Consider the following 26,576-nt stretch of genomic DNA (forward strand, 5'->3'; position numbering starts at 1 on the left):
CTAAATGCCCATCAACAGACGAATGGATAAAGAAGTTGTGGTACATATATACAATGGAATATTACTCCGCCATAAAAAGGAACGAAATTGAGTCATTTGTTACGATGTGGATGGATCTAGAGACTGTCATACAGAGTGAAGTAAGTCAGAAAGAGAAAAACAAATATCGTATATTAACACATGTATGTGGAACCTAGAAAAATGGTACAGATGAACCGGTTTGCAGGTCAGAAGTTGAGACAGAGATGTAGAGAACAAACGAAAAACACCAAGTGGTGAAAAGTGCGGTGGGGTGGGGATGGTGGTGTGCTGAATTGGGAGATTGGTACTGACATGTATACACTGAAGTGTATAAAATTGATGACTAATAAGAACCTGCAGTATAAAAAAACAAACAAACAAAAAACAACTAATACTAAACTTTCTTTTGGTTATTTGTATGGAAATATGTAAATATAAATGTTTCAGACATTACATGAAATTTCTAAAAATCTTGTATGTTCTGGTATAATGTTATAAGTCATAATTCTAGTTATTACTTTAAAATGTGTATCTCAGGGCTTCCCTGGTGGCACAGTGGTTGAGAATCTGCCTGCCAATGCAGGGGACACGGGTTCGAGCCCTGGTCTGGGAAGATCCCACATGCCGCGGAGCAACTGGGCCTGTGAGCCACAATTACTGAGCCTGCGCGTCTGGAGCCTGTGCTCCGCAACAAGAGAGGCTGCGATAGTGAGAGGCCTGTGCACCGCGATGAAGAGTGGCCCCCACTTGCCACAACTGGAGAAAGCCCTCGCACAGAAACGAAGACCCAACACAGTCATAAATAAATAAAAATTAAAAAAAAAAGATCTTTAAAAAAAAAAATGTACATCTCAGAAATAACTAAATTTCCTTGTCAATTGCATTATTATGAACTTTCATCCAATCTTTAACCGTGGTCATTTTTAAGTCTTTTGTCATTTACAGACAGTCCTTGGTGTACTCTGATGCTTTTGCAAAAATGTTCCTATAAAAGGGTTTCATCTTCAAGGAATTCATGGAAGACTCTGACAAGTACAGGTTTCTGGTAACTGACTATACTGCTGAACTGAGTGAATAAGCATTTTCAGAACTCTAATGGAAAACTGATGAATTCATAAAAGTGCTAACAAAAGATCAAGATGAAAAAAAATGGGACTGAATGAACTAATGAGGCTGATTATAACTTTTTGACTTCCTGTTTCAATAAAAAATTTTTAAAAAACTGTTTTATAAGAATTACAGTTAAAAATTATCATTAAAGATCACTTACTATGTGGTAAGCATTGTGCGTGGCTCTTTTCACATCTCATTAAATTCTCTGAAACCCTCATTTTTTCAGACTAAAAGAATTTCTCATTTTTCAGATTAAAAGAATGAGGCACTGAGATTTCAAAACACTTATCCAAAGTCACAAAACTAACAAAGACCAGATTTTTCATCTTATATATATTAGACAGAGTTTGACATAAGACTGTTCATGTGATATATCAGAAGAAATAAAAGTCTAAAAAATAACTATTCTGCTTTGCTTTTCCCAATAAAAGATTTCCTTTATAAAAAGGACACACAACAGTCTAAAATATCAAAAGTATATCCTCTGTGACTACAAAAGCATGCATTTGTTACTTGCTACATCCATTTCTTAACTTGAATTTACTCTCTGTACTAACAATTGAGATTTTTCCTAGGACACAATTTTTCAATTTTTGTGAGTTATTTTCTAATAGAAAAATAATACATATTAGAATTCTTTAAAATGTAAAACCTGTCATTATTATTTATAATACCTGTAAGTGGACCAACATTCCAAGCAATATTGTTGCACCAGCCAACAGCCTGAACCCAGTGCACAGTGCCTGCATTTATCCAGACCAAATCTCCAGGTCTTTGAATAAACCTATATACAGGAACATTAGCTTCATAAAGATCTTCAAGATTGGGCCACCAAGAACTCATCAAGAAATTCAAATTATTTCTGAAAAAAATAATGAATAATGTTAACAGATAAAGTTTCTTTTAATGTCTCATCAAAAATGGAGAGATAATTTCAAAAGACTAAAAGATGCTCTTACTGTATACTTCATTAAAACTTAACTACAGTACTGTAGCAAGAACTATACATTTCAAAACTGAGAGCTCTAGAACATAAGAAGCAGTCCTGAAAAAAATTAATAGCAGATGAAAATAGGTATAATTATTCAAAGATCTGTACCATATGCCTAAACTTACTTTTCAAAAGTACAAAAGTTAAATTTTCAAATTATACTTAAATAAACTGATTTTTTGGTTTAATGTCAATTTGATTTAGATATAATTCACATACAATAAAATTCACCCATTTAGGAGTGTTGACAAATGGGTAAGTACCATCACAAGACAGAACATTTTCTTTAAGATTTGGGGCACTATGATTTCAGTGGCAATTATTCAACTATGTCAGTAAGAAAGCAGTCACAGACAATACATACATAAACAAACAGGTGTGGCTATGTACTAGTAAAACTTTACAAGAGAGTTGGCAGGCCAGAACAAACTAATTTTTAAATTTTCTTTCAACAAGGAATATTTTGATTTACTCCTTCTTCTTAAAGAACCTCTTTAATATCTACAAATCTGTTAAACAGGAAATTTAGAGACTACTTCTTACCTAGAATCCTATGGCAGATGTAAGAGCAAAGACCTTCCCTCAATTCAACAGTGGAAGAAGACTTCTGCCTCTTGTTTTCTCCCAGGAATTTGAGAGAAGGTCCTTGTTCTTACATGAATCAACACTACCAGCAACACCAAAGCAGGTAAACCAAATTATTAAGCTTTTATTTAAATTCTGTTTTTTTATTATTCTGCTTCATTACAGTATTAGGTATTTTAATGAAACTATGTTACCAATTTTTCTACTAGGAATAGTAAGATTAACAATTTCAAATTATTTAATTTTTTTCAATAGAAAAAATTCACATGGTATGACTGTTCCTTTCTGAAGATCCAAAAAAAGCTTTTGCTTTATTTCTATGTTTTCTCTGAAAAAAATATGACGGAGGGTGCCTTCGAGTTGTCTCTAAGAATCCACCTTCTATTTCTTTTTTTTCCTTCTAAAATGGAAGGATTTTCTTGAGACAAGTCTGACTGACATTGACATTTAAGGGATAAACACTGGTTCTTTTTTGGTATAAGGTTTCAAATACTGCGAGGAAGGGGAGGGGAGAGGGGAGGGGAGAGAAGGGAAGGGAGAAATGACGAAAGAAGAAAAGAATAAAGTATAAGCACAGTACAAACCTTAGCCCTATTTCACCCAACACTGCCAACATGAAACTCTCCATAAAAATAAAAAATTCTCCATAAAAATTTAAAAAACTCTCCATAAAAATAAAAACTAAAATAAAATAATAAAAGAAAAGAAAAAAGAAAAAAATAATAGAAAAAAAAAAAGAAAGGAAAGCCAACCATGGCATATAGATCAAGCATTTTTTTCAAAAGTTCAAAACAGGGATTGATTTTAACATAACATGTTATCCGGAATCATGAAATAAACTACAGAACTTACAGACATTAGAAGCAATATCCTTCTGCAAAACAATATATAGTAAAAAGCTGAGAGGACAAGTGGCATTCTGCAACTTAAGATAACCTGATTATTTTTATTACTCTGGAGTTTAAACTTCGGGGATGTCACCTATCTTTTCCAACTATACTTGACCTAAGATATTTGAAAGCAAAGAAAGTTAAACCTTGCAAATAGTCAGTTTCTACTCAAAATAATAAGAATCACTATATTGTATGTGTAACAACTACCACACAATATAAGAAATAAATGCTTTCTGCAGCACAATGGAGATTTCCCATATGACAATTCTTCCGCCCTGCTTAAGTCACTAGTTTTCTGGTGGACAAAAGTTCAGATAGAAGATTATACTATTTTCCGGGGGGGGGGGGGGGGGGGGGGGGGGGGGCGGGGGGAAGAAAAACAAAACAAAAAGAAACAAGAAAGATTATACTGTTTCCCTGATCAATTTTAAAATTTAAAAAATTTCATCTTTCTTATCATAAGGAAAACTTATACATAAGACATTAAAAACTGACTATATCTTGACAGTAATTAAGAGAAGTTTGGAGTATTTTTCTTTTTAACCACTATGACATACTTTTTACTAAATAAACTATGAGTAAAGACCCTCTATAATGTTAAAGATTTTAGTATATGAAATATGTGTATTGATTTTAAAATAATCACACATGAAAATTATGAGAATTATATCCAATTTTTAATTGTGTAAGTATATGATGTATAATTTACACTACAGCAGTATCATTACCAACTCTGAAAACAGCACGTAATTTGCTTGCTACTGGACACTGATAATTTTAGGCTGAATTTACAAAGATATGCAAGCTTGAGTTATGAGTAAGGTGATTAATTTTGGAATTCTTGCCATTTCTAAATTCAATTATAATGAGCCTAATTTTTCTTTAAAGCACAATTTTCAAATGAATGTATCAGTTTTAAAAATTAACATAAAAAACAATTCACTCCCTAGTCTCTGAATTCATATCTATTACTATTGCACAGACTGGTTTCATGGCATCTTTCATTTGATATAAGAAAATAAAAGATGTGAAATAAAATCATTTATAATAAATTGTTAATGGTATTTATCATTAGATAAATGATAATTAAAACTTCAGGATCAGGGCTTTCCTGGTGGCACAGTGGTTAAGAATCCGCCTGCCAATGCAGGGGACACAGGTTCGAGCCCTGGTACCAGAAGATCGCACAGGCTGCGGAGCAACTAAGCCCATGCGCCACAACTACTGAGCCTGTGTGCTACAAGTATTGAAGCCTGTATGCCTAGAGCCTGTGCTCCGCAGCAGGAGAAGCCACCACAACGAGAAGCCCCCGTTCACCACCACTAGAGAAAGCCTGCGCGCAACAACGAAGACCCAATGCAGCCAAAAATAAATAAATAAGATAAATAAATTTATTTTTTAAAAAAATTCAAGATCAGACTTTGTCCTTTACAATCACTGTTTTCTCATAATTATTTTAAAAGAAAATTTAGTTCAGAAACCTACTTTTCACAGAAGTCATTCAGAACACCCCAATAATCCTCAGGAACAACAAACCATTCACAATCACCTGGACCAATATTTATGTTAACAGAACAAAAGTTGTTATTTTCTTGGTGACCTGAAATGTAAAAGGAAAAAAAAAATCATTATTACACTGTAAATTCAATGAGAGAAATGAGCCTTTGAATCACTGAGTTGTTTTGAGGATTAGGTGAAGAATAAATGCTTATAAATCAATGAAGAGCATATAAATAAGCAATAAATACTAGCTATTATCACTATTACTACATCCACCTCTAAAAACTACCCCAACTCACAAACAGTATAGAAAATTAATGAATGAGGTATGGTTTTCAAAATGTAACTGGCCCCTTAGCAACTTGTAACTACGATAAACATCCCAATTTGATGTTGTTACATACTGTAAATGCTTATAACTCTCCCACCAGAGACAGAGATGGTAATCTCTTAGAATGTGGGTTGAGAGCAACCTAAATTTTTCAGAACACATGTAAAGGCCATGTCAGAATGTAAACTGTTGTAGCACATACCATTTCTTTTATGTATCAATAAGTAAGAACAGTAACTTCACCAAACAGGAACTTAACACGATGTTTGTTTGAATTATACAGAGCAGACTAAAACATATCACAAATTTCTTCTAAGGAAATCCTTAGATATCCGTAGGATAATATTGAGGAACTACTGACATATGAACAAATGAAACACCCAAGAACTTTCAGGCACAAAGAGGTAATATACTAAATTTGGCTTCTGCCCCTAGATTTTAAATGCAAGAAGACATTTTCTATTTCCTTTGACTCATTTCATTTTCACATATTTACTTTTTAAAAATATTCAAAATAGGATGAAATAATTTTCAAATACAAATGAACCTTAATAGATCTAGTCCAGGGACTTCCCTGGTGGTCCAATGGTTAAGAATCCACCTTCCAAAGCAGGGGATGTGGGTTCAATCTCTGGTTGAGGAACTAAGATCCCACATGCTGCAGGGCAACTAAGCCCGTGTGCCACAACTAGAGAAAAGCCCACGAGCCACAACAAAAGATCCTGCACGTTGCAGCTAATATCCAACGCAGTCATTAAAAAAAAAAAAAAAATCTAGTCAATACTATACATACATTTAAAAATCCTGAAAGGTGAAATTCTTGCCTGGTATTATGAAGTTATTAGTGAAAAAGAATGCCAAGATATTAAATCTTTTTTCAATTATTAGCATTTTTCATATTTCTTTCCACCTGACCCAAATACTGACAAAACAGTATCATGTAAAGTGAATTTCCAATAATAGCCTGGGAATAAACATTCCAACCAATGGGTTCTATGCCTGGCTGTACAACAGAATCCCTGAGGAGCTTTTAAAAAGTACTACATCTCATCCTCAAAATGATTCAGTATTTCTTCTAAAAGCTTTCCAGAAGATTCCAATGAGCACACAAAGCTGGGCACCCTAACTCATTACATAAAAGCAACAACCTATTTTAAAAAGTTAGTTGGCCACTTTACAGTGAGAATGTGGTGAAGAAGAAAGAACTATAGCTGCTGCAAGGAGAAAACAGAAAAACAAGAAAATGACATGTAGCCTGTACATATCAGCATATAGTTGAACTGGCTGTTTCCTCTGTTAGGTCTCTGACCTAACTTCCAGAGACCAGAACTTACAAAATTATTATGTATCTAGACTGTCACCTATGACATAAGCAATGTCAACACAAAGGGAACAAAGATGATTTTATATTTGCATTGAATGAAACTTTATGATTTTAAATCAGGAGATGGCAAACTATGGCCTCTTGGCCAAACACCTGTTCTTATAAATAAAATTCTTGGGATGCAGATAGGTTTATTAGTTTATGCTCTGTCTACAGGTGTATTCATACTACAACATCAGAATTAAGCAGTTATAACAGAGACCTTGTGCACTCTCATAACTTCACACTGCTGGTTGGCAAACCATATACAAATTGCCTTAACACCGTTATAACTCAATGGCATCTTAACTGGAAAGCACATCATCATACTTCAACATTTCATTTCTTTAAATTACAAGTGCATAACCATAATGTGAAGAGAAGAAAAACAAATGACAAATGTAACACTTTTAAGGTATTTAGGAATGTGAATGATTTACTCCATTTAACAGGAAAGCAATGCACTTACACTGTGCTAAAATATTACTATGTTCCTTGAAACTACCAAACCAAATGATCATTACATTATGTCTCATATGGCAACAGTGAAAGAAAACTTAGAAAACTTAAAATGCATTATATGATCATGGCAGAAATTTTCACCAAACAAACAAACAAAAAAAACAAAACCAAGGCTGAATCAAAGTTCGTCTCTGGGCAGGCAAGCAAAGCTATTTACAGATAGCATGTTAATTAAATCATGTTTGGTTGTAGCGGGTAAAAAAACATTTCTAGAGAAAACAAAATGTTTCCACATGATTAGCCTTTTGTTGAGAACAGCTACTCAATGAAGATGATGGAAGTCATATCCGTAATCAATTAAAAAATGTAGTAAATAACTTTTGAGGAAACAATGATCTATTAAAAACAAAGAAAATCATTTCAAGCAGTTTTTCTTGGCCCTTTATAAGTCAACAAGTACTACTAATACTACTCAGTTGGTATTGTTTACTTGAGGAGTCAATGCCAAATGTGAAGTCACTGAAGATTTTGTCTCTAAAAGTGATCTTCACAGGACCAACTGTTAAGTGAGAATATTTTCAAAGTTGCAAAAATATTAAATCAAGTACTACTGCATTGGAATCTACTAAGAAGAATTACAACTAATGGTAGGGAAAATATGCCTGGGAGAAAAAAGTGTACTTGGAAAATTAACAAAGTCTGTGAAAATGTTCAGGTACTAGATGTCTGTGGTTTTTCATTGTACTATTATTCACTGACAGATACTTTACAAAAATTGCGTGTGTGTGTGTGCGCACGTGCGTGCCACTCTCAAAGACTTAATACCAAATCCATGAATTTGGGACAGAAACAGAAGCCGACTGTCCTGATATTCCCCATGGCTTTGCAGTGGTGACACTGTGCTATAATTTTTAGAGACTGGAAATTTTTGGAATGAAGCCAACTGTCAGCCATTGATAAAGGTACATTATACTCTGCTGTGGTATTAAAAATTAAATGAAATGCTACATATTCTTTCCCTTAAACATCTGTTGCAAACCCTAATGCAAACCCTAATGCAAGTGCAGAGAACATTTCCATATTGCAAAAGCCTTCTAACTGACCTTCAACTGAAAAAACTGCATCTGAAATGCAATTAAATACAAAAGGAAAATGTAAAGTAAGACAAAAACAAAAACAACAACAAAAAACCCTAACAGAATTCTGTAAATGCCTGCCAACTAGTTAAAGGCACTCAATAAAATAAGCTCATAGATTAATAACAATATCTGGCAGCATTTATTTACATGAAAAATATTTTTAAAGATGAAACATGTAAAAATCTCACTACATAAAGCTTTAACAGATGTACATTTGTAGCTTATTCTGATGACAGGGAATATTGACTTTGAGCCCCAGTAAGGTAAAATGTTATTCCCCCTTTAGGGTTATTTGTATGTTGTCAATTATTTGTCTCAATTTTGTCTCAACTATTAGGTATTTTGACTTTCATCAATGAACAGACATGGAAGTAAGTTTTTTCTATTTTTACATATGTATCATCATAATAGTCTCAATTTAACCTCTTGGCTTATAAAGCATAAAATACTTACTATTTAACTTTTTAAGTTACCTGACTTCTGCATTAGTTTCTGAATTACATTTTAAGAAATATAATGGGACAGTTTAGCAAATACTAGAGCATCCCAAACTTTAAGTATTTTCAGTGAAGCTTTTATTACATGTAGTATACATACTAGTTCATTATTAGTAAGAACTGTAACTGTGATGAACAAGAAGTGGAAAACTGACAATCTGCAGTCAATGGAATCAAGACAAAGCCTCTCAAGCGCTTTAAGTTCCTTTACTCACTGAGCAACTTAATGTCCCCTTGCTAGGTTAAATTTTTCTGATCGTCTTGATGTTTACATATAAAAAGGATAAAAGTCACACTGACGGAAAAAATTAATATTCTCAGCTTTAATTAGAAATTATTTTTGCCTATTAGAAAGAATTTTTAAATCCTTTTGGCTTTATTAGTTACAAACGGGAAACTGATTGCAGGTGCATCTATCACATTTAACTAAATAACTCTTTTTTTCAACTCTACAAGGGAAGTTATTTCATAAAAATAACCTGGTGTCCGACTCCCTGGAACTTTCATGTACAGCTGAACTGTATTCATGCCCAGTACAGTATGACCAAGATGGCTTAGAAGATTTCCTGCTGATACAACACGTACAAAAGCCGGAAGTTTAGTCAGTTCATGCAGCTGCAACTTCCACCTGAAATACAGTAACAGATTACAAGTATAATCCTGCAGCAAATATTTATGAGAATTAACCATGTCCTCAAAAATCTTGTGATCCAATTAGAAAACATTTAAATCTCTAATATTATACTTTTAAGATCAAAAAAAACTAGTATTTAACTTTTTCCAAAAACAAGTCCTAAAGCAGGTTACTTAAAAAAAAAAAAATCATAAAAATTTATGATAATCTTATAAATGAAAGAAATAATTTTTATTTGTAAATCTGTAAAACTGTTTTGGCATTCTTTGGTAACAAAAATCTAAATTCATAATCTAGGGACTTCCCTGGTGGTCCAGTGGGTAACTCTGTGCTCCCAATGCACAGGGCCTGGGTTCAATCCCTGGTCCGGGGAACTAGATCCCACACGCATGCCGCAACTAAGAGTCCACATGCCACAACAAAGATCCCATGTGCCCCAACTAAGACCTGGCGCAGCCAAAACAAATAAATAAATAAATAAATAAATAATGTAACAAAAATCATTCTGTAACACTAGCATTTTTAGCTAGAACTTCTTTGTCAACACACACACACACACACACATTATAACCACTGGATTAAAGAAAATATGAAAGTAGGCAGTTTCCAATCCTGCAATCCTATTTGTACTTCATGGAAATTGAACAGGAGGCCTTACTTTTTGGCATCAGAGAGGTCAATGTTAGTCCCAAATTTTATAGTTTTAAAAGGTCCTTTCCTTCTCCTTCCAGAACTATAAAAAAAAAAAAATTAAATTAAATTAAATTCATGCCTTTTGGACAGAAATAGAGTGCACACTAAAATTTACTTACTTATCTGAAGATGTGGATTCATTATCCGAATATTCTTTATGTTGCATTCTTTTCTCATTTTCTTCCTATAGATTAAGCAAATATATTCACACTAGTATTGTGCTACAGACTACAGTTCCCATTATACAACTGAATAAAAGCCATATCTACATGAGTGCTATTGGTTATGATCTGAAAACTAATTTGCTATAGGCACATTTCACCAAAAAAGCAAAGTTTGTTTTTCCCTACATATACTCTTCAATAAGAATGAAATTTGCAGGTTCTTGTACTTGCCACAAATACAAAATGATAAAGAAAAAAAAAATTAAAGCAAGATTCTGTAATCTTGCTAAGTATCAAAATTACTTATGAATGCCAAGAATCAATGCTGAAGCACATATTCTAAACTGGCAGAAGTGTGTGTGCATACAAAAACAACAGTTATGAGATGTATAGGGTAAGAAATTCAAGATTGTCTATTATTAACTATAGATCTCTTTTGTTATTATGACCTTGCCTGTGGGGAGTACACTAAGAAAATTAAGGGAATATAAAGAAATTCTTCACAGACGAAATTACTGACACAATAAATTCTATATAAATAACAAAACACATAGCACTAGTAAGGAAATTAAATGCTGAATAAAAATGTGTTATTCTCTTGACAAAGGTGTTAATATGAGGAAATGGTGCTGTAACAACTGGAAATTCACATTTAAAAGAATGATGTTAGGCCCCTTCCTTTTATCAAATAGAAAAATTAATGGATCAATGACCCAAATGTAAGAGCTACAACTATAAAACTCTTACAATAAAACATAAGAGTAAATCTGAATGACCATGTAATTAGGCAAAGATTCCTCAGCTCTGACACCAAAAGTAAAGCAACTGAAAAAAAAAGTATTCACCTAAACTTTAAAATTCTGTGCTTCAAAGGACACCATCAAGAAAAAGTGAAATGACAACTCATAGAATAGGGAAACGAATCACAAATTAAATACTTTACAAAATGACTTTGTCAAACATGTAAGAAGCTCGGAAGTAGCCACTGCATCCTAACCACAAGTACAAACCACGCAATGAATAATTCTCAGATTACTTAAGAGAAGTGAGAACACATGGCAAACTGTTGCCCCCAAAACTGGAGAGAGGGGTGAATAACGGAAATCAAAACTAATGGGAGCAGAAACCTCCATGGATACCTATGCTGGGGAAAGAAAAACCACAGAAAATATCAGAAAAAATCCCCTTCTGAAACATACCAGAGCATTATTTTCTTCTTAGCAAGATCTGCCCTCAGGAGAAACTACTTAACCAGAGCCTAACTTTCTGGGATTTTATCAGACTTACATCTCCAGAGAGGAGGGAAATACCCATCTCCAGCTCACTCTAGCCATCCAGTCTTACTCAAAGAATGGGGAAAACAAAAACCCAAAGATGAAGCACTAGTGAAGTTCACAGTATAGAGGCACAGGTTCACAAAGACTGAGACCAAATCACAGGATAATAGAATATTTCCCCTACCCCAATATTTTTTACCAATACATTACTAAAGCTTATTTACAGCAGTTCCTTTTACCCAGCACATCATGTCTGTCTTTCAACAAAAAATTACAAGGTATACTAGAAGTCAGAAAAATAGCATGAAAACACATAGCAAGCACCAGGAACAGTCTCTGACATGGTGCAAATGCTGGAATTCTAAGACTAATAATTTTAAATCGTAGTTTATTATGCAAGGAATTCTAAATGATAAAGTAGAAATCATACTAAACAGATGGGCAATGTAAGCAGGGAAACGGAAATTTTAAAAAAGAACCAGAAAGAAACGCTAGAAGTCAAAAACATGAACAGAACTGAAGAATGCTTTTCATGGGAGTATTAAAAATGGTTACAGGTAAGGAAGAAATTTGAATTTGAGGATATCTGAAATTTCCAAATTGGAAAAAGAAAAAAAAATTCACAAAACACCCCCCAGAAGATGCAAGGACTGTGGGAAAGTTATGAAGATGTAACATACACAAACTGGCAATGTAGAAAGAGAAGAAATATATGAACAAGCAGGAATTCCCAGTGGTCCAGTATTTAGAACTCAGAACTTTCACTGCTGGGGCTGGGTTCAATCCCCAGCCTGGGAACTAAGATCCTGCATCCTGTGCAGTGCAGCAAAAATAAATAAATAAAAATAAAAAATAAGTAAATAAATAAACTCCTGCTCCCCCTCCCCAAATGAAGAGATATTAAACCACAGAACACAGAAGTTCTGAGTAAAATCAAGAAGGATAAATGTCCAAACCCTAAAGCTAGGTGTACAATACTCAAACTACAGAAAATCAAAGATACGGGAAGAGTTGAGAATTGGAGCCTGAGAAAATGAAAACATCTCATTTATACTGGATCAAACATAAGGATTAACATCCAACTCTTGTTCAGAAACCATGCATGCAAGAATACAGTGAAGCTGAAAAAAAAAATCACACTAGAATTCTGTACCCTCAGAAATGACCCTTTAAAAGTAAAAGAGATGTAAAGGCTTTTCAGGTGAACAAAAATTTACAGACACTGCTGCTAGAAAAACTGCCTTGTCAAGAATATTTAGTTCTTTAGAGAAGATAAATGATACAGGTCAGAGTTTCTGATATACAAAAATAAAAGCATCCAAAAAAGGAGTAAGTGAAAGAAAATAAAAATATTTCTTATATTTGTTTTTATAATTGATATAAATAACATTTAACACTGTATCATGTTTAGGTATACAATAAATGATTTGATATATGTATGTATTATAAAATGATTAAAATAAGTTTAGTTTTTGTTGTCTACACACACACACAGACACACCCATTTTCTTTATCTCTTCAATCTGTGATGGACACTTAAGTTGCTGCCATTTTTGGTCTTGTAACTAATGCTACAATGAACAAGGGGCTCCAGATACCTTTTTGAGATAGTCATGATATATTCTTCAGGTATTTGGCAAGCAGTCCAACTATTGCATCCATGGCAGGTCTATTTTTAGTTTTTTTGAGGAACCTCCATATTTTTCTCCATAGTGACTGTGCCAGTTTACCTACCCACCAACAGTACACAAGCGTTCCTTATTCTCTACATCCTCACTTATCTCTAGTTTTTTTAATGATAGCCATTCAAACAGGTGTGAGGGTAGTATTGCATTGTGGTTTTTATTTGCATTTCCCTGATGATTAGTAATGTTGAGAATTTTTAACATGAACCAGCTGGCCATTAGTCTAACTTCTTTGAAAAAATATCTATTGCAATCCACTCCTCATTTTTAAGTGGATAATTTCTTTGTTTTCTGTTGAGTTATATGAATTTTTAAGTGGATAATTTCTTTGTTTTCTGTTGAGCTATATGAGTTCCGTATATACTTTAGATATTAAACACTTACCAGATATAAGATTTGCAAATATTTTCTGCCATTCTGTAGGTTACCTTCTTGTTTTGTTGACTGTTTCCTTTGCTATGCAGAAGTTTTTTCGTGTTGCCTTTGCATTTAGTGTCAAATCTGAAAAGTCACTGCTGAGACCAATGTCAAGGAGCTTACTGTCTATATTTTCTTCTAGGAGGTTTATGATTTCAGGTCTTACATTCAAGTCTTTAATCCATTTTGATGGTCTAATATTCTTCTTATTCTTAACTAATCTAACAGATTACACTTTGTTTAAAATAATAATAGAAACAAGGTATTTTATGTATGCAGATATATATATATATATATATGAAATGAATGACACCAATGGTTCAAGGAGCAGTAGTGAAAAAATTGGCATAATGTGTAATAAGATACTCGTGCAGCCCCTGCAGCTGTACAGTGTTACTTGAAAGTAGAATTGGATTAGTTGTAAAGGTATATTGCAATCTCTAAGGCAACCACTAAAAAAAAAAATTTTAAGTATAACTGATGTGCTAAGAAAGCAGAGAAAAAGTATCATATACTATGCTCAATTAAAGTTTTTAAAAGGCAGAAACAGTGAAAGAAAAATATAAAGCAAAATATTAGTAAAATTAGCACAAAAAGTAACAAAATGGTAGGTATTAATCAAACTATATCAGTAAGCATTTTGAATGTCAATGGTCTAAACACACCAATTAAAAGACAGAGGTTGTCAGAGTGGATAAAAAATTAAGACCCAAATACAAGTGGTGTATGAGGACCATGTTACATATAAAGACACATACACATTAAAAAAGAAATGGATGGCAAAATATATACCATGCTAACACTAATCAAAAGAATGTGGAAGTAGCTAAGATTAATTTCAGACAGGTTATACTTTGGAACAGAGACAAAGCAGAGCAATACAATGATAAATGGGTGAAGTCTTCAATAAGACAAAAATAATGCTTAATGTGTATAAGCCTAACAACAGCATCAAAATACATGTGGCAAATTTTCTTTTTCATGTGGCAAAAACTGATGGAATTGCAAGGAGAAATAGATGAATCCACTAGTAGAGTTGGAGATTTCAATGAGGAATATTTTCAGCAGGCACACAACTAGTAAGGACACAATGGAACTCAATAGCTCCATCAATCAACTGAATGAAATGGACAATTATAGACTACTACATCAAAAACTACACATTCTTCTCAAGTTCACATGGAATGTTCTCTAAGACCACATTCCAGATCACTAAACACACCTTTGCAAATTCAAAAGATACAATACCTCCTGTCAGAGAACAGTGGAACTAAACTAGAAATCAGTAAAACAAAGATAGACAGAAAATCCCAAAACACATGGATACTAAACAACACATGGTCAAAAAGAAAAATCTCAAAAGAAATAAAAAATTATTTTGAACCAAATTAAAATGAAAACACAGAAGTCATAAAATTTGTGAGATGCACCCAACCCAGTCGTTGGCGAGAAATTTAGAGCAATCAGTACACATCCTTCTGAAAAGAATCTGAAATCAATCATCTAACTTTCCACTATACAACAAAATTAAATCCAAAAGAAGAGCATATTAAAACCAATGTAACAGCATAAGAAAAAAAGTATTAAGAATTAAAAATGAAGTCAATAAAACTGAAAATAAAACTCAAAAGAGAAAAATCAATGAAACCAAAAGTTGGCCCTTTGAAAAGATCAACAAAATTGATAAGGCCAGGCTGGGGGAAAAAATGAAAAAAACCCCAAAAACAACAACAAACCACAGGACAAAAATTACTAATAACATAAATAAAAGGCAGAACATCATTACAAACCCCATGGTCATTAAAGCATAATAAAAGAATACTATGAACAACTCTACACCCACAAATTTGATAACCTAGATGAAATGGACCAACTCCTTGAAAGACACAATCTACCACAAATAACACTGGGAGAAAGAGATAATCTGAGTAAACCTGTAACTACTTAAGCTGAATAACAATATCTTTCCAGAACATAAAGCACAACCCTACCCAGATGAGTTCACTGATGAGTTCCACCAAAAATTTAGGAAGAAATTATGCCAGTGCTCTACAACCTATTCCAGAAAATAGAAGCAGAGGCAGTATTTCAACTATACTATGAAGCCAGGATATCGATTACCCTAATAGCAAAACATTACAATACATTACCAAAAACATTACAAGAGAACTACAGACTAATATAACCTCAACAAAAATCCTCAACAGTTATCAGCAAATCATACCCAACTATGTAGAAAAAGATTTATACATGATGTCAAACTGGGATTTATCCACTGTATGGCAAGGTTTATTCAACATTAGAAAATCAATTGTTACAATACATCACACATCCACAGACTAAAAAAGAAAAATCACATTATCATGATAACAGATGCAGCAAAAGAAGTGACAAAAATTGAACACTTGGTACATGATAAAATTACTGTCACTGAACTAGGAACAGAGAGGAACTCCCTTCATTTGATAAGAATATTTACAAAAAACCTATAACTAACACCATATGTAGAGGGGAGAAATTCAAAGCATTCCCCAATAGGATCACAAACAAGGCAAGGCATATATTTTGAGATATTTTTGTAAATTTCTGCTTCTTTTGTAGTCTTCTTCAGAGACTATGAATGACACAGAAAGAGTACTAATGATTCTCTATGGAGTATATATCAAATAAAACAAAATGGAAACACCTTTTCATAGACCAAATAAACACAAGAGCGCTACCCAGGTAATATTCTTCACATTAAAATCACTCTGGAACTATTATGTAGACCCACTTACTCTACAATTTTAAATAGAAACATTTCAAAAACAGGGAAATCTTGTAAAACAGTACTTTCTCTATTAACAGTATGTATTTTTGTTAACTGTAACTTTGTTTAAATACGTAAAAGTTTAATAATTTGTACATTTATAAAACCTAATTATATTAACTGAATACACTGTTAGAAAAGTAATGTGCATTTAATTTAGCAAAATAATCTCCATGAAATAAACACTTACTCTCAATGATTCCTGGAAGGAGGAGGCCTGGTACTGTGCATACTTAGCAATTGTAGTATGAGATCTATTACTTTCACAGTGCCAGATTTTCTTTGTTCCAGTGGGATCCCAGTTTTCATCTGCTGGTTGCAACAACTGTGTCCTCACCTCTACTTTGTGTTCATTGTTAGCTTCTACCAAAGTTTTGGTAGAGAAAAGTCCAAGATCTTCACGAATAAACAAATTTTGTTAATAAATAAAATTGTATTTGGTACAATGAATGTTTCAAAAGTACTTGAACAAACCTGCACAGCAGTCCCATGAAGCTTTACATCTAACCGTCATGACAGGCTATTAACAAGGGACTGAAGGAAATAGCAGGATCTAATTTTACCTACATTTTACACGCAAAAGGTCTTCTATTATCTAACTTAAATCACTCATGATGCCTAATAATACCAACTTAAAAACAAGGAAAAACCCACCCAATATTTGCCAAAAGCCGCCAATAGAGGCATCATGTTAAAAATGTGCTAAGGAGACAGAAAGGAGGGGAGAACATTTAAATAAAAACAGAAAAAACTGGGAAAAAATGCATTTTTGCCAGTGTTTTAAAAAACGCAAGACAGGAAAAGAAATGTTCCAAGTTTTTTTTAAACCTTACCCAATTTAAGAACTCCAGCAAGGCCACGTATTACTGTAACAGGGTTTTTGGGATTTATACAAAATTGATGTAATGGAGGAAAGAAAGCATCACGCTTATTTTCCAACTGTAAAATTGAAATATTGTGTTAGATTTCAGAAAATGACTAAATATAATCCTGCAAATATGTTTTCATTTTTTTTGTCAGGCATTTTTACATTAACAATGTACCTTAGCCATTAACATTTAGGGCTACATATTACAGTATTTTATCATTAGTCCTTTCAGGAAAATCCTATTAGGAGAAAATCACTATATTAGTTTATTTTTTTAAAAATACATTTAATAAATTCTGAAATGATGTTATTAACTTCTGATATCGCACTAACATTCACAAAATGATTTAAATAACTTAATAGTTCAAAGGTATTTCCCAAGCTTACTTATCAAGTGTACCTCCATAATTCCTGTATAGAAGAGGTAAAGAAGTAAAATTTTAAATTCAACATCAGAAGTGTTTTAAAAACTATTATCAGAATAAAAAATGATTTGATAAGACCCCCAAAAGATATATCTCCAATTTGCATTTATTCCCACAAAGTTCAGTTTCAGAGGCTTAGTTTCATCTTTATATCTGGACCCTCCTTCACAGCAAGCTATCAGTAAAGTTTCATTTGGTAAAGGATTTACACAACGTCTGGTCAAAAAAAGGGCTAGAGGGCTTCCCTGGTGGAGCAGTGGTTGAGAATCTGCCTGCCAATGCAGGGGACACGGGTTCGAGCCCTGGTCTGGGAAGATCCCACATGCCGCGGAGCAACTAGGCCCGTGAGCCACAATTACTGAGCCTGCGCATCTGGAGCCTGTGCTCCGCAACAAGAGAGGCCGTGATAGTGAGAGGCCCGCGCACCGCGATGAAGAGTGGCCCCCGCTTGCCGCAACTAGAGAAAGCCCTCACACAGAAACGAAGACCCAACACAGCCAAATTAATTAATTAATTAATTAATTAATTTTTAAAAAGGGCCAGATTTCAAAAATGCTCTCTTATCTATAACATCATTCTAAATACTTCTGTCTTAGAAGCTGATTGGAAGGACTTTTTTTTTCACAAACTCTAAAAAAAAAAATCATAGAAACTTTTGATTTAACTAATACCAACCACATTTCTTTAACAAATGCCTAAATTTCTGAGAAGTAAAAACACTTAGCTTCAAATTGAAAATTTATAATTATCTACTTATATTTAATCTTTTTACTAACATGCACTAATCATCATTTTTATAACCTCAACAACTTTTTTAGTTACAAAAAACTCTTTTTTATTGAAGCATAACATCAAGGTCCATATAATCAGCAGACGGCAGAACAGAGATTTAGAAGCATGTTAACAAAAAACTGACATAAAACCAATTACCTATTGTTACTCAATTACCTATTGCTATATAATCCCAGTTCATAAGTGAGAAGCCATTTTAAATTTAAATATTCTCTTCAAAAACTCTTTTTGAATACACCTGTGGTCAGTAACATTTTCTACAAAAGGACAGATGGTAAGTATCTTTGGTTCTGTGAACTACCTATGCTCTTTTGCTACTAGTTAACTCTGCCAATCTAGTGCAAAGCAGTCAGACAACATATAAATAAATGAACATGACTACGTAACAATAAGATTTCTATTCACAAAACCAGGCAGTGGACCATATTTAGACTGAAAGATAGCATTTGTGATCCTCTGGGATACAAACATGGTTTTCCAAAGTTTGTAACTTTTGAGAAAAAATTAAATTTTCCCTAAAAGGATCTATACTGGTTTAAAAATATATCTATAAAGACAGACAAGTTCAGACACTTGACATTTCTAGTTAGTTGATGAGACTCACATAAATACTAGGTGTGGGTGGATTCAACTTGTCCTTTGGCAAGGGTGGGTATGGTGAAGACGGTGGTCTTGGAGGTGGACATTTATCCAACAAAATATGACTATTGGATAGGCCATTTTTATCTAGATTCCTAGAAAACAATTAAAAGAAAAATATCAGTTATATTGTAATTTTAAAAACACAAGATTAAAACAAGAGAAAATCTTAGGTTCTGTGTATAGGGCGTTTATAATAATAAAATCATTCTAGAATATTCATATCCATTCAGAAAAAAAGTTAATTTCAAAGAATAACTAAATATACTATATCCACATAACATGAATCATTCACAAAATATTTTTCCTCATAGTTTTCCAATTTATTTCCTCATCTAAAGAATATGAACTCCATTTCTTTCATATTTCACCTTTAGATTTGTTTCATTTAATGTTAAAAAAATAACTTGAACCAAAATATTTTAACTACCAATAATTTCACAGCAGTATTTGTCTCTTTTCCTACATCATATATCCAGATTACCTTTGTGACTACTTTCAAATCTAGGAAGCCCATTTGTTTTTTATTATCAAAACTGATTTTCTGTGCAGCTCCCTAAGATTAAGCAAGAATCCAGTCTACTATAGTTACAGACTATAATAATTTTTGAAGTGATTTGTATAGTCACTAAACATTCTCACATTGTATAAATTATTACGTGATGGTATCTGAATTATTTTTTTCATTCATTGAAAGGTATATTTGGTAAGTTATAAATTCTTTAAATGTAAGAATATTGCTTCCAAACTCTAACTCTCTTTTTAATATAAACCCATTATGGGGATATTTTTAAATTCTTAAAATTTTAAACTCAGAAAACAATACAGAAACCTGTTAAGCTTTTGAAATCATTCAAGTTGTCATATTCAATCACTGAAAGTAAAAACTAATCAATGAATTAAAATACACAAGGAAAATAGCTCTTAAAAATATTAAATTTCAGATAAGAATCCAAAAGCTCTACTTTGGAAACTGAAATAAATATACACTGTATTTCTTCAGAACAAATAACCGTATTTCTGAAAAACAAATTATATTTAAAATTTTCAAATTATACAATTACAGAGGTTGAAGCAAAATAACCATTCCTTGTTTAGCTTTACTTTTGCTAAAGGGAAGAAAAGCCTGAAAGTCAGGATATTTTGGTAGGACTAATGAAAACTAAAGTTTCAAATGGAGTAGTTATCAACTTTGAAATGCCATAATAAACAGCTTCCATGTGTGTAAAACCTATTTTTTAAAAACAAAGAGTTGTGATTTTTTTTTTCCCCCTGGCTGAGCCCTGTGTGCCTGCGTCCTGGGTTGCTTCCCTGACCAGGGGTCAAACCCAGGACCTTGGCAATGAAACTGCGGTATCCTAACCACTGGACAGCCAGGGATTTCCCTTGGATGGGGTTTATAGTTATGAATTAGATTGAAAATGCAGATTTCTCTATTTTTAAAGAAAAGAATTTATAAACATGAATTACATTAAAATTTTATACTTAACCACCAATTAAGTTTAAATGCTAAATCAGCATCTAGGTTTCATTATCTGTCCACAAGTCATAATGACCCGTGTGTTTAAAGTCTTTAAATTTAAAAACAGAATTGATCCTAATTTATAAAATCCACAGAACTGTTGTTTACAACAAAAATACACGTCTGAAGCTAACAGAGGAAAAAAATTCAAGTACCCTTGTTAGGCCAGTGCAGTAAGACTCAATTATCTCTGTACAATAAAAGGAATCGGTTTCAATGCTGAATTACCTATCTGTCACTGTGTATTTTCCATGAAATGATTCAGTTTGATTACAAAAACTTGTTTTCCAGAGACAGAGATATGATACAATATAATATAAATATTTTAGAATACCCTAACATATGGATCAAGTATTTGTGTTCGAAAAAAATTTTATAAGCTTATTTAACATACTCTATATGAAAAATGAGACACAGTGACAGGAAGTGACAGCCAGTATAATTCTGCCTGTATGGATTTTATGGTCCTGTAACAGAATAAAGTATGAATATATAGAAAAGTCAAGTAATGGAAAGTAAAAACAGATTTGAAAACGGGGGGCGGGGGGCGGGGCGGGGGGGTGGAGATGAAGCATGATCAAGGGAGCCAAAACTAACCAATCACTTGAAATGCTGAAATTACATTTTAAAATCTAAAATCTTAACAGAAGCAAAGATGCGATAAATGCAACAAAAAGGAATGAAACAACAGCAGTTTAAAATTTTAACAATACTTAAAAAACTTGTGAGAAATGTAGACAAAAGAGAAAACTGCTCAATAGTTCAATTACACAGATATTTACCAAAAAGAACTGATATGTTTTTGAAAATAAAGGAACCGTGTTTTTCTCTGTTAAAATATCTATCAACCTTAATGCATAAGGATAGGGCTGTGGATAACAGAAAACAGATTAACTTCTAAATAGGTATGACTGCATTTTTTTTTAATGTGGATTATTTTTTAAAGTCTTTATTGAATTTGTTACAATATTGATTCTGTTTTATGTTTTGGGTGTTTTTGGCCGAGAGGGATGTGGGATCTTAGCTCCCTGACCAGGGCTTGAATCTGCAACCCCTGCATTGGAAGGTGAGGTCTTAACCACTGGACCACCAGAGAAGTCCCTGACTCCATTGCTCTTCAAGAGAAACTTTTTACCATAAAAATCTAACAAGGAAAGAAATGAAGTTGGGAAAAAAATGGAAGTGGGAAAGGCTAAGGGTACCTCATTATTGCAGAAATGTACTACTACATAAAAATTATTTTTTAAATATCTTACTTTAAAATATCTTACTTTAAATTTACTTTTAAATACAACATTTAAATACAAAAAAATGAAAGGTGCTCTACAGATAACTCATATACAATTTAGATATTTTCCTCAATAAGTTTCTTAATCAGTGAGATTATACTCTCACACTTATGATTCTTTGAACTAATCTGAATGCTGAGTCCTGCAAAGAACACACCACTATCAGTTAACACAACTGGTCCCCATAGGACAGTTATCATTTGCTGTCTTGGCTCTTTCTCTAAACTGGATAATAATTTTATCCTCAATTTTCAGAACCTGTCCTTTTATTCTCTTTCCTCCATCCTTTCTTTTCTATTCTTTGTTCTTAGCTTTACAATTGTTGGGGAGATGGTGAAAGGTTATATATCCCTTCACTAGTAAACTGGTAGGCATATTTACTGGAAAAACCAGGCATCCATAGGAATCTATGGCATTTTAAAGTTATTTGCAACTTATAAAAATAAATTTACACATCTGCAGTAATAAGGCAAAAGTCCTTTTACTAGTTTCTGAGCCAAAAATTAAGAATGTTAGCCTGAATTAGGTGTTCACATACATTTCCAATATAAGGTGAGAAGATTAAAATTTAATCCACAATGAAAGTCAAAAACTTCTTAATTTTAATTATATTTTCACAAAATAGTAATTATTTCCATTTCTCTATTACTCTACCCCAGGTAAGTGCAAGTACAATCTATATAAATATTTAAAAGTCTTCTTTCAGTTTAGAATTTTGTCAGTAACACTCAATGGATGACTGGTGATGCCTTCTAATAAAATAATCTTAAATTCCTCAAAAATCTAAACATGTTTTAGTTTCAGCAATACAGAAGAGACATAAAACCTCCTAGTTTCAGGAAGAGATAGTCATTAATCAAGAATATTTTTTACATTTGAAATTCAAAACCTGCATTAAATAAAATAGTCAAGGTAGATTAAATAATCTTTAGGTTACATAGTTAATGGTATATATTTTCTATTTTATTTCATTTCAATCTTAATTAGAAAGACCTTTTTAAAACTTAGTATATTATTATTCAAATTTCAAATGTTATGTTCTAGAAAACTGTACAGAAGCATTACGCGTGGCATTCTAACAAACCTTCATACAGGTTTTATTCTCCTACACAGAACATTTATGAGTAACTGTGAGAAATAAAGTAATTTATTATTTTAGATTAGATTTTGTGTTTAATATGAACAGAATAAAAACTCTACTTTAAAAATCGTATAACAGGTGCTGAAAAATTCACTGTGGTGACGGTTGGCACACATCTGAACAAACACTAAAAACCACTGCATTGTACATTTCAAAGGGACAAATTATGAGGTATGTGAATTATATCTCAATAAAGCTGTTTTCAAAAAAGGTGGATTTGAATCTGTAGAATGTGGCAATCTACAGTTTCACAATATCAAAGAAAGTGTTCCTCATTCTTTGAGTCTTCTTTTTTGTGTGAAGGCAATAAAACCAATTAAGAAATCAATTTTTGAGGCCCATTCTTCTAAGAGTAGCAGAATATGGCTTCTCTTCCCAGGTAGTGTATTAACATTTCTCAATCCTTTCTTCCTTTCTCTTGTCCCTCCTGCTTAGTTTATAACTTCTTCTAGAGTCACACAAAATGTTACCAGAAAGAAAACAAACAGTAAGGTTTCCCAGGCTTTGCTGTTTTCTACCAAGTATAATTTAACCCATTCTCTGGTTTCAATCCCCAGAGTAAGGTCAATCACAGAGAAGCCAATAACAACTCCGATAACAGATCAGTAATGCTACAGACATGCCTCTCAGAGAAAGCAGGTTGTAGAAAAATGCTTTTCACATGTGACACACTGATACGATAAAACCATAATATTGAGGTATAACAAAGTTAGATATGAAAGTTATTTTGGACAAGTGACTATATTATCACCTTTTACATAATTTTTATTTCTTATAAAATCAAGTATTATTTCAGTTTTCTGATCAAGTCAGGAGTCAACTATTTTCCCTTTGTGATACACTTTCCCATACTAACCTGCATGCCTTCAGAACTTCTGTGGAATTTGAGTATATGGACACAGACATTGATGGTATGATCTGATGATCAGTTTTGTGGCTAATTGTAGGCAGGTCTGTTTTATTAGAGCTCTGTGAGTTCTCTAGCCCTTCTCCATTAATTGTTTGTAAACTAATGTGAGGACTGTTAAGGCCGGTAATACCATGTGTGGTTGTCTGCTCAGTGGATTTTGGAGAAGGTGTTGTGGTAGAAATGACTGAAGAGGGTGAAGAGGCAACAGAAGTATTAGTCTTTGCATGACTTTCTGGGTGAATATTATTGACTTTGTCACAAGCTCCAATCACCATACTGTCACTGCCTTTTCCAACCAACAAGGTAGAGACCTGAGGATTGCATGAAATTAAATTTGGTGATGTAGAATCTCCATGGTTTGGATTGCAAACAGGTTCTGCCATCAACTGCTGAACATGATTAGAAAGTCCCTTGACACCAGCACAGCCATTAAGTGTGTCTCCACTGTGCCTGCTTATTTCAGGCACTGAAGATCTACTTCCTGAAGATGTGCTCTCTTTGGTAAAGGTAATGCCTCGTTGTCCACCTGAGGTAGCAATATGAGAGGAGAGGTGATTGAAAGCAGTTCCCTGTGTTGAACTGCTAGGCAGCGTTCTATGTCCAGTCTGTTTCTGAATACTAGTGCTAGCCGCCTGGAGATACTGGGCAGGACCAGTGGAAAGTGAAGGTTGTTCATCATTAGATCCTGCTAAATGTGAACTCTGACCTTTGTGAAGCCCCTAAAAAAAAAGAAAGAAGACTTTAAAAACCCAATGTTGTGGGTTTCAACTGAATATTATGCAAACTCCCAATGTATACAAAGAACAATACTGAGGGTTAAAAATTTTAAATAAAAGGAAAGCAAACAAACTAAACAACTAAATTGTGAAACATAATATAACCAAAATCCTAACAATTGTTTTTAAAAGTTTCCATAATCTGCTGATTGAAGTGGTTAGTAATCTTTAGGTAAAATTATATAACTGGGCTGCTTAAAAGATTTCATTTATTAGTGTGGCAATATGTTTCTTCACATTAAGTCTTTGAGAATTTTTATTATTCACTTCAGATACTTACATTTTCATCTTAAGAGAAATTTATCAGTAAATTTAGATATGGAAAACCATGCATATGGTCATTACCAATTAAAGCCATGAACACAGACTAAATAAACCAATCTACAATGCATTATGTTAAACATAGAAAGTATATTTATTAATCCTTTAAAATTACCACTGAACCTATAACATAGATCTAGGAGCTATCCTCAAAGAAGCAAAACTATAAAATGTATGAATTTATTCCAAGGAATAACTTATACAGATTTCCATCCTCATTCTCTGACACCCCACAATCCTAAAAGACATTCTAAGTTCAGTGTACCCACTGCACTTGACTGAAGGATAGTACTTTTCCTGAAATTCACACAATTAGGAGAATATATTGATCCTATTAAAACATTGTGATAAGGCAGTTTTTCAAAATTAATAAAAGTTTGAAACCAGAGAACAGATATTTCACAGAACAAAAATCAAGCTATTTTTACCTGAAATTTATCCTTGATGGCAAAAACTGCCTTAAGAAGATTCTCATTATATTTTATTGACAAAGTAACTAAAAAAATAATTACCAGCAATACTAATTAAAGTTATGGGAACAGTAAAAGAATAATTTAATAGTTTCCAGACAAACAACAGAACATGAAAACTAGTAACTTCTCTGAAGTTAGAAATATTGTAATACACTAATATATTTCTTACTGAAAACTCCATATTAAGTGGTACCTCAGAGCCCTACAGAAAATTTTAGAACTGCTACTTCCTGAGATAGTAATTAGTTCCATAACAAGGCTAAAAGCCTTTTTCTTCATTGTGAAATGAAATGTGTCAGTAATAACCTGAAAATTAATAAAAAATGAACTCACAAGTTATAAATACATGTCACTTTCAATCATCTACTTAAAATTTGACATCAGGCCGAGTTTGAAAATCCAGTATCAAGTTTTACCATTTAAAACACCTTGAACTAATTTTTAATCAGAAATATTGTCTATACACTAACCACTTTCACATTGGACACATTAAAAATGGATGTGTGTAGGGAAATCAAAAGTTCATTCATGATCATCAAAACTGACTGACAAATGAAATAATTAGAAAATAAGCAGCCAGCTTAAAAAGTAACAATTTTATTACTCCTCTAGCTATAAATCAAAGTATTTTAAGCTGATAAATTCTTTTCAAGGGAATCCATGGTACAGTAAAGCAAAGGGAAAACCTGAGAACTAACTGCAACTTTCAATGTATTCCTGAACTGACAGTCAATATTCAACTGAAGGACTGTAAACACAACACAGGCCCTAATAATTAGCAGACCACTAATCTATTATGTACAAAGGGGAAAATCACTAAAATTTAAAAATAAAAACAAAAGATAA

The 26,576-nt window shown here is 32.9% G+C and overlaps 1 protein-coding gene across 8 annotated transcripts in view; it reads right to left on the reverse strand.

Moving 5' to 3' along the window:
- Nucleotides 1-26,576, reverse strand: part of LOC118889450 (lysine-specific demethylase 6A-like) — a 161,951-nt gene that overhangs the window by 18,004 nt on the left and 117,371 nt on the right. For 7 of the 8 annotated variants that reach the window (XR_005018535.1, XM_036841207.1, XM_036841206.1 and 4 more), the window contains 9 exons: nt 24,107-24,879; nt 19,264-19,393; nt 17,408-17,513; nt 16,765-16,970; nt 10,342-10,406; nt 10,188-10,262; nt 9,375-9,523; nt 5,089-5,203; nt 1,809-1,996 (listed from right to left, as the gene is read on the reverse strand). Coding sequence is in view for 6 of the 8 variants with exons in the window: in XM_036841207.1 (XP_036697102.1) it covers nt 1,809-1,996; nt 5,089-5,203; nt 9,375-9,523; nt 10,188-10,262; nt 10,342-10,406; nt 16,765-16,970; nt 17,408-17,513; nt 19,264-19,393; nt 24,107-24,879 (1,807 nt within the window). In the remaining 2 variants the exon portion in view is untranslated. Of the gene's footprint in view, nt 1-1,808; nt 1,997-5,088; nt 5,204-9,374; nt 9,524-10,187; nt 10,263-10,341; nt 10,407-16,764; nt 16,971-17,407; nt 17,514-19,263; nt 19,394-24,106; nt 24,880-26,576 lie in introns of those variants that run through there. The other variant, XR_005018536.1, reaches the window with a different exon arrangement.

The sequence above is a fragment of the Balaenoptera musculus genome, chromosome Y (assembly GCF_009873245.2).
Source record: "Balaenoptera musculus isolate JJ_BM4_2016_0621 chromosome Y, mBalMus1.pri.v3, whole genome shotgun sequence".
Classification (NCBI taxonomy): domain Eukaryota; kingdom Metazoa; phylum Chordata; class Mammalia; order Artiodactyla; family Balaenopteridae; genus Balaenoptera; species Balaenoptera musculus.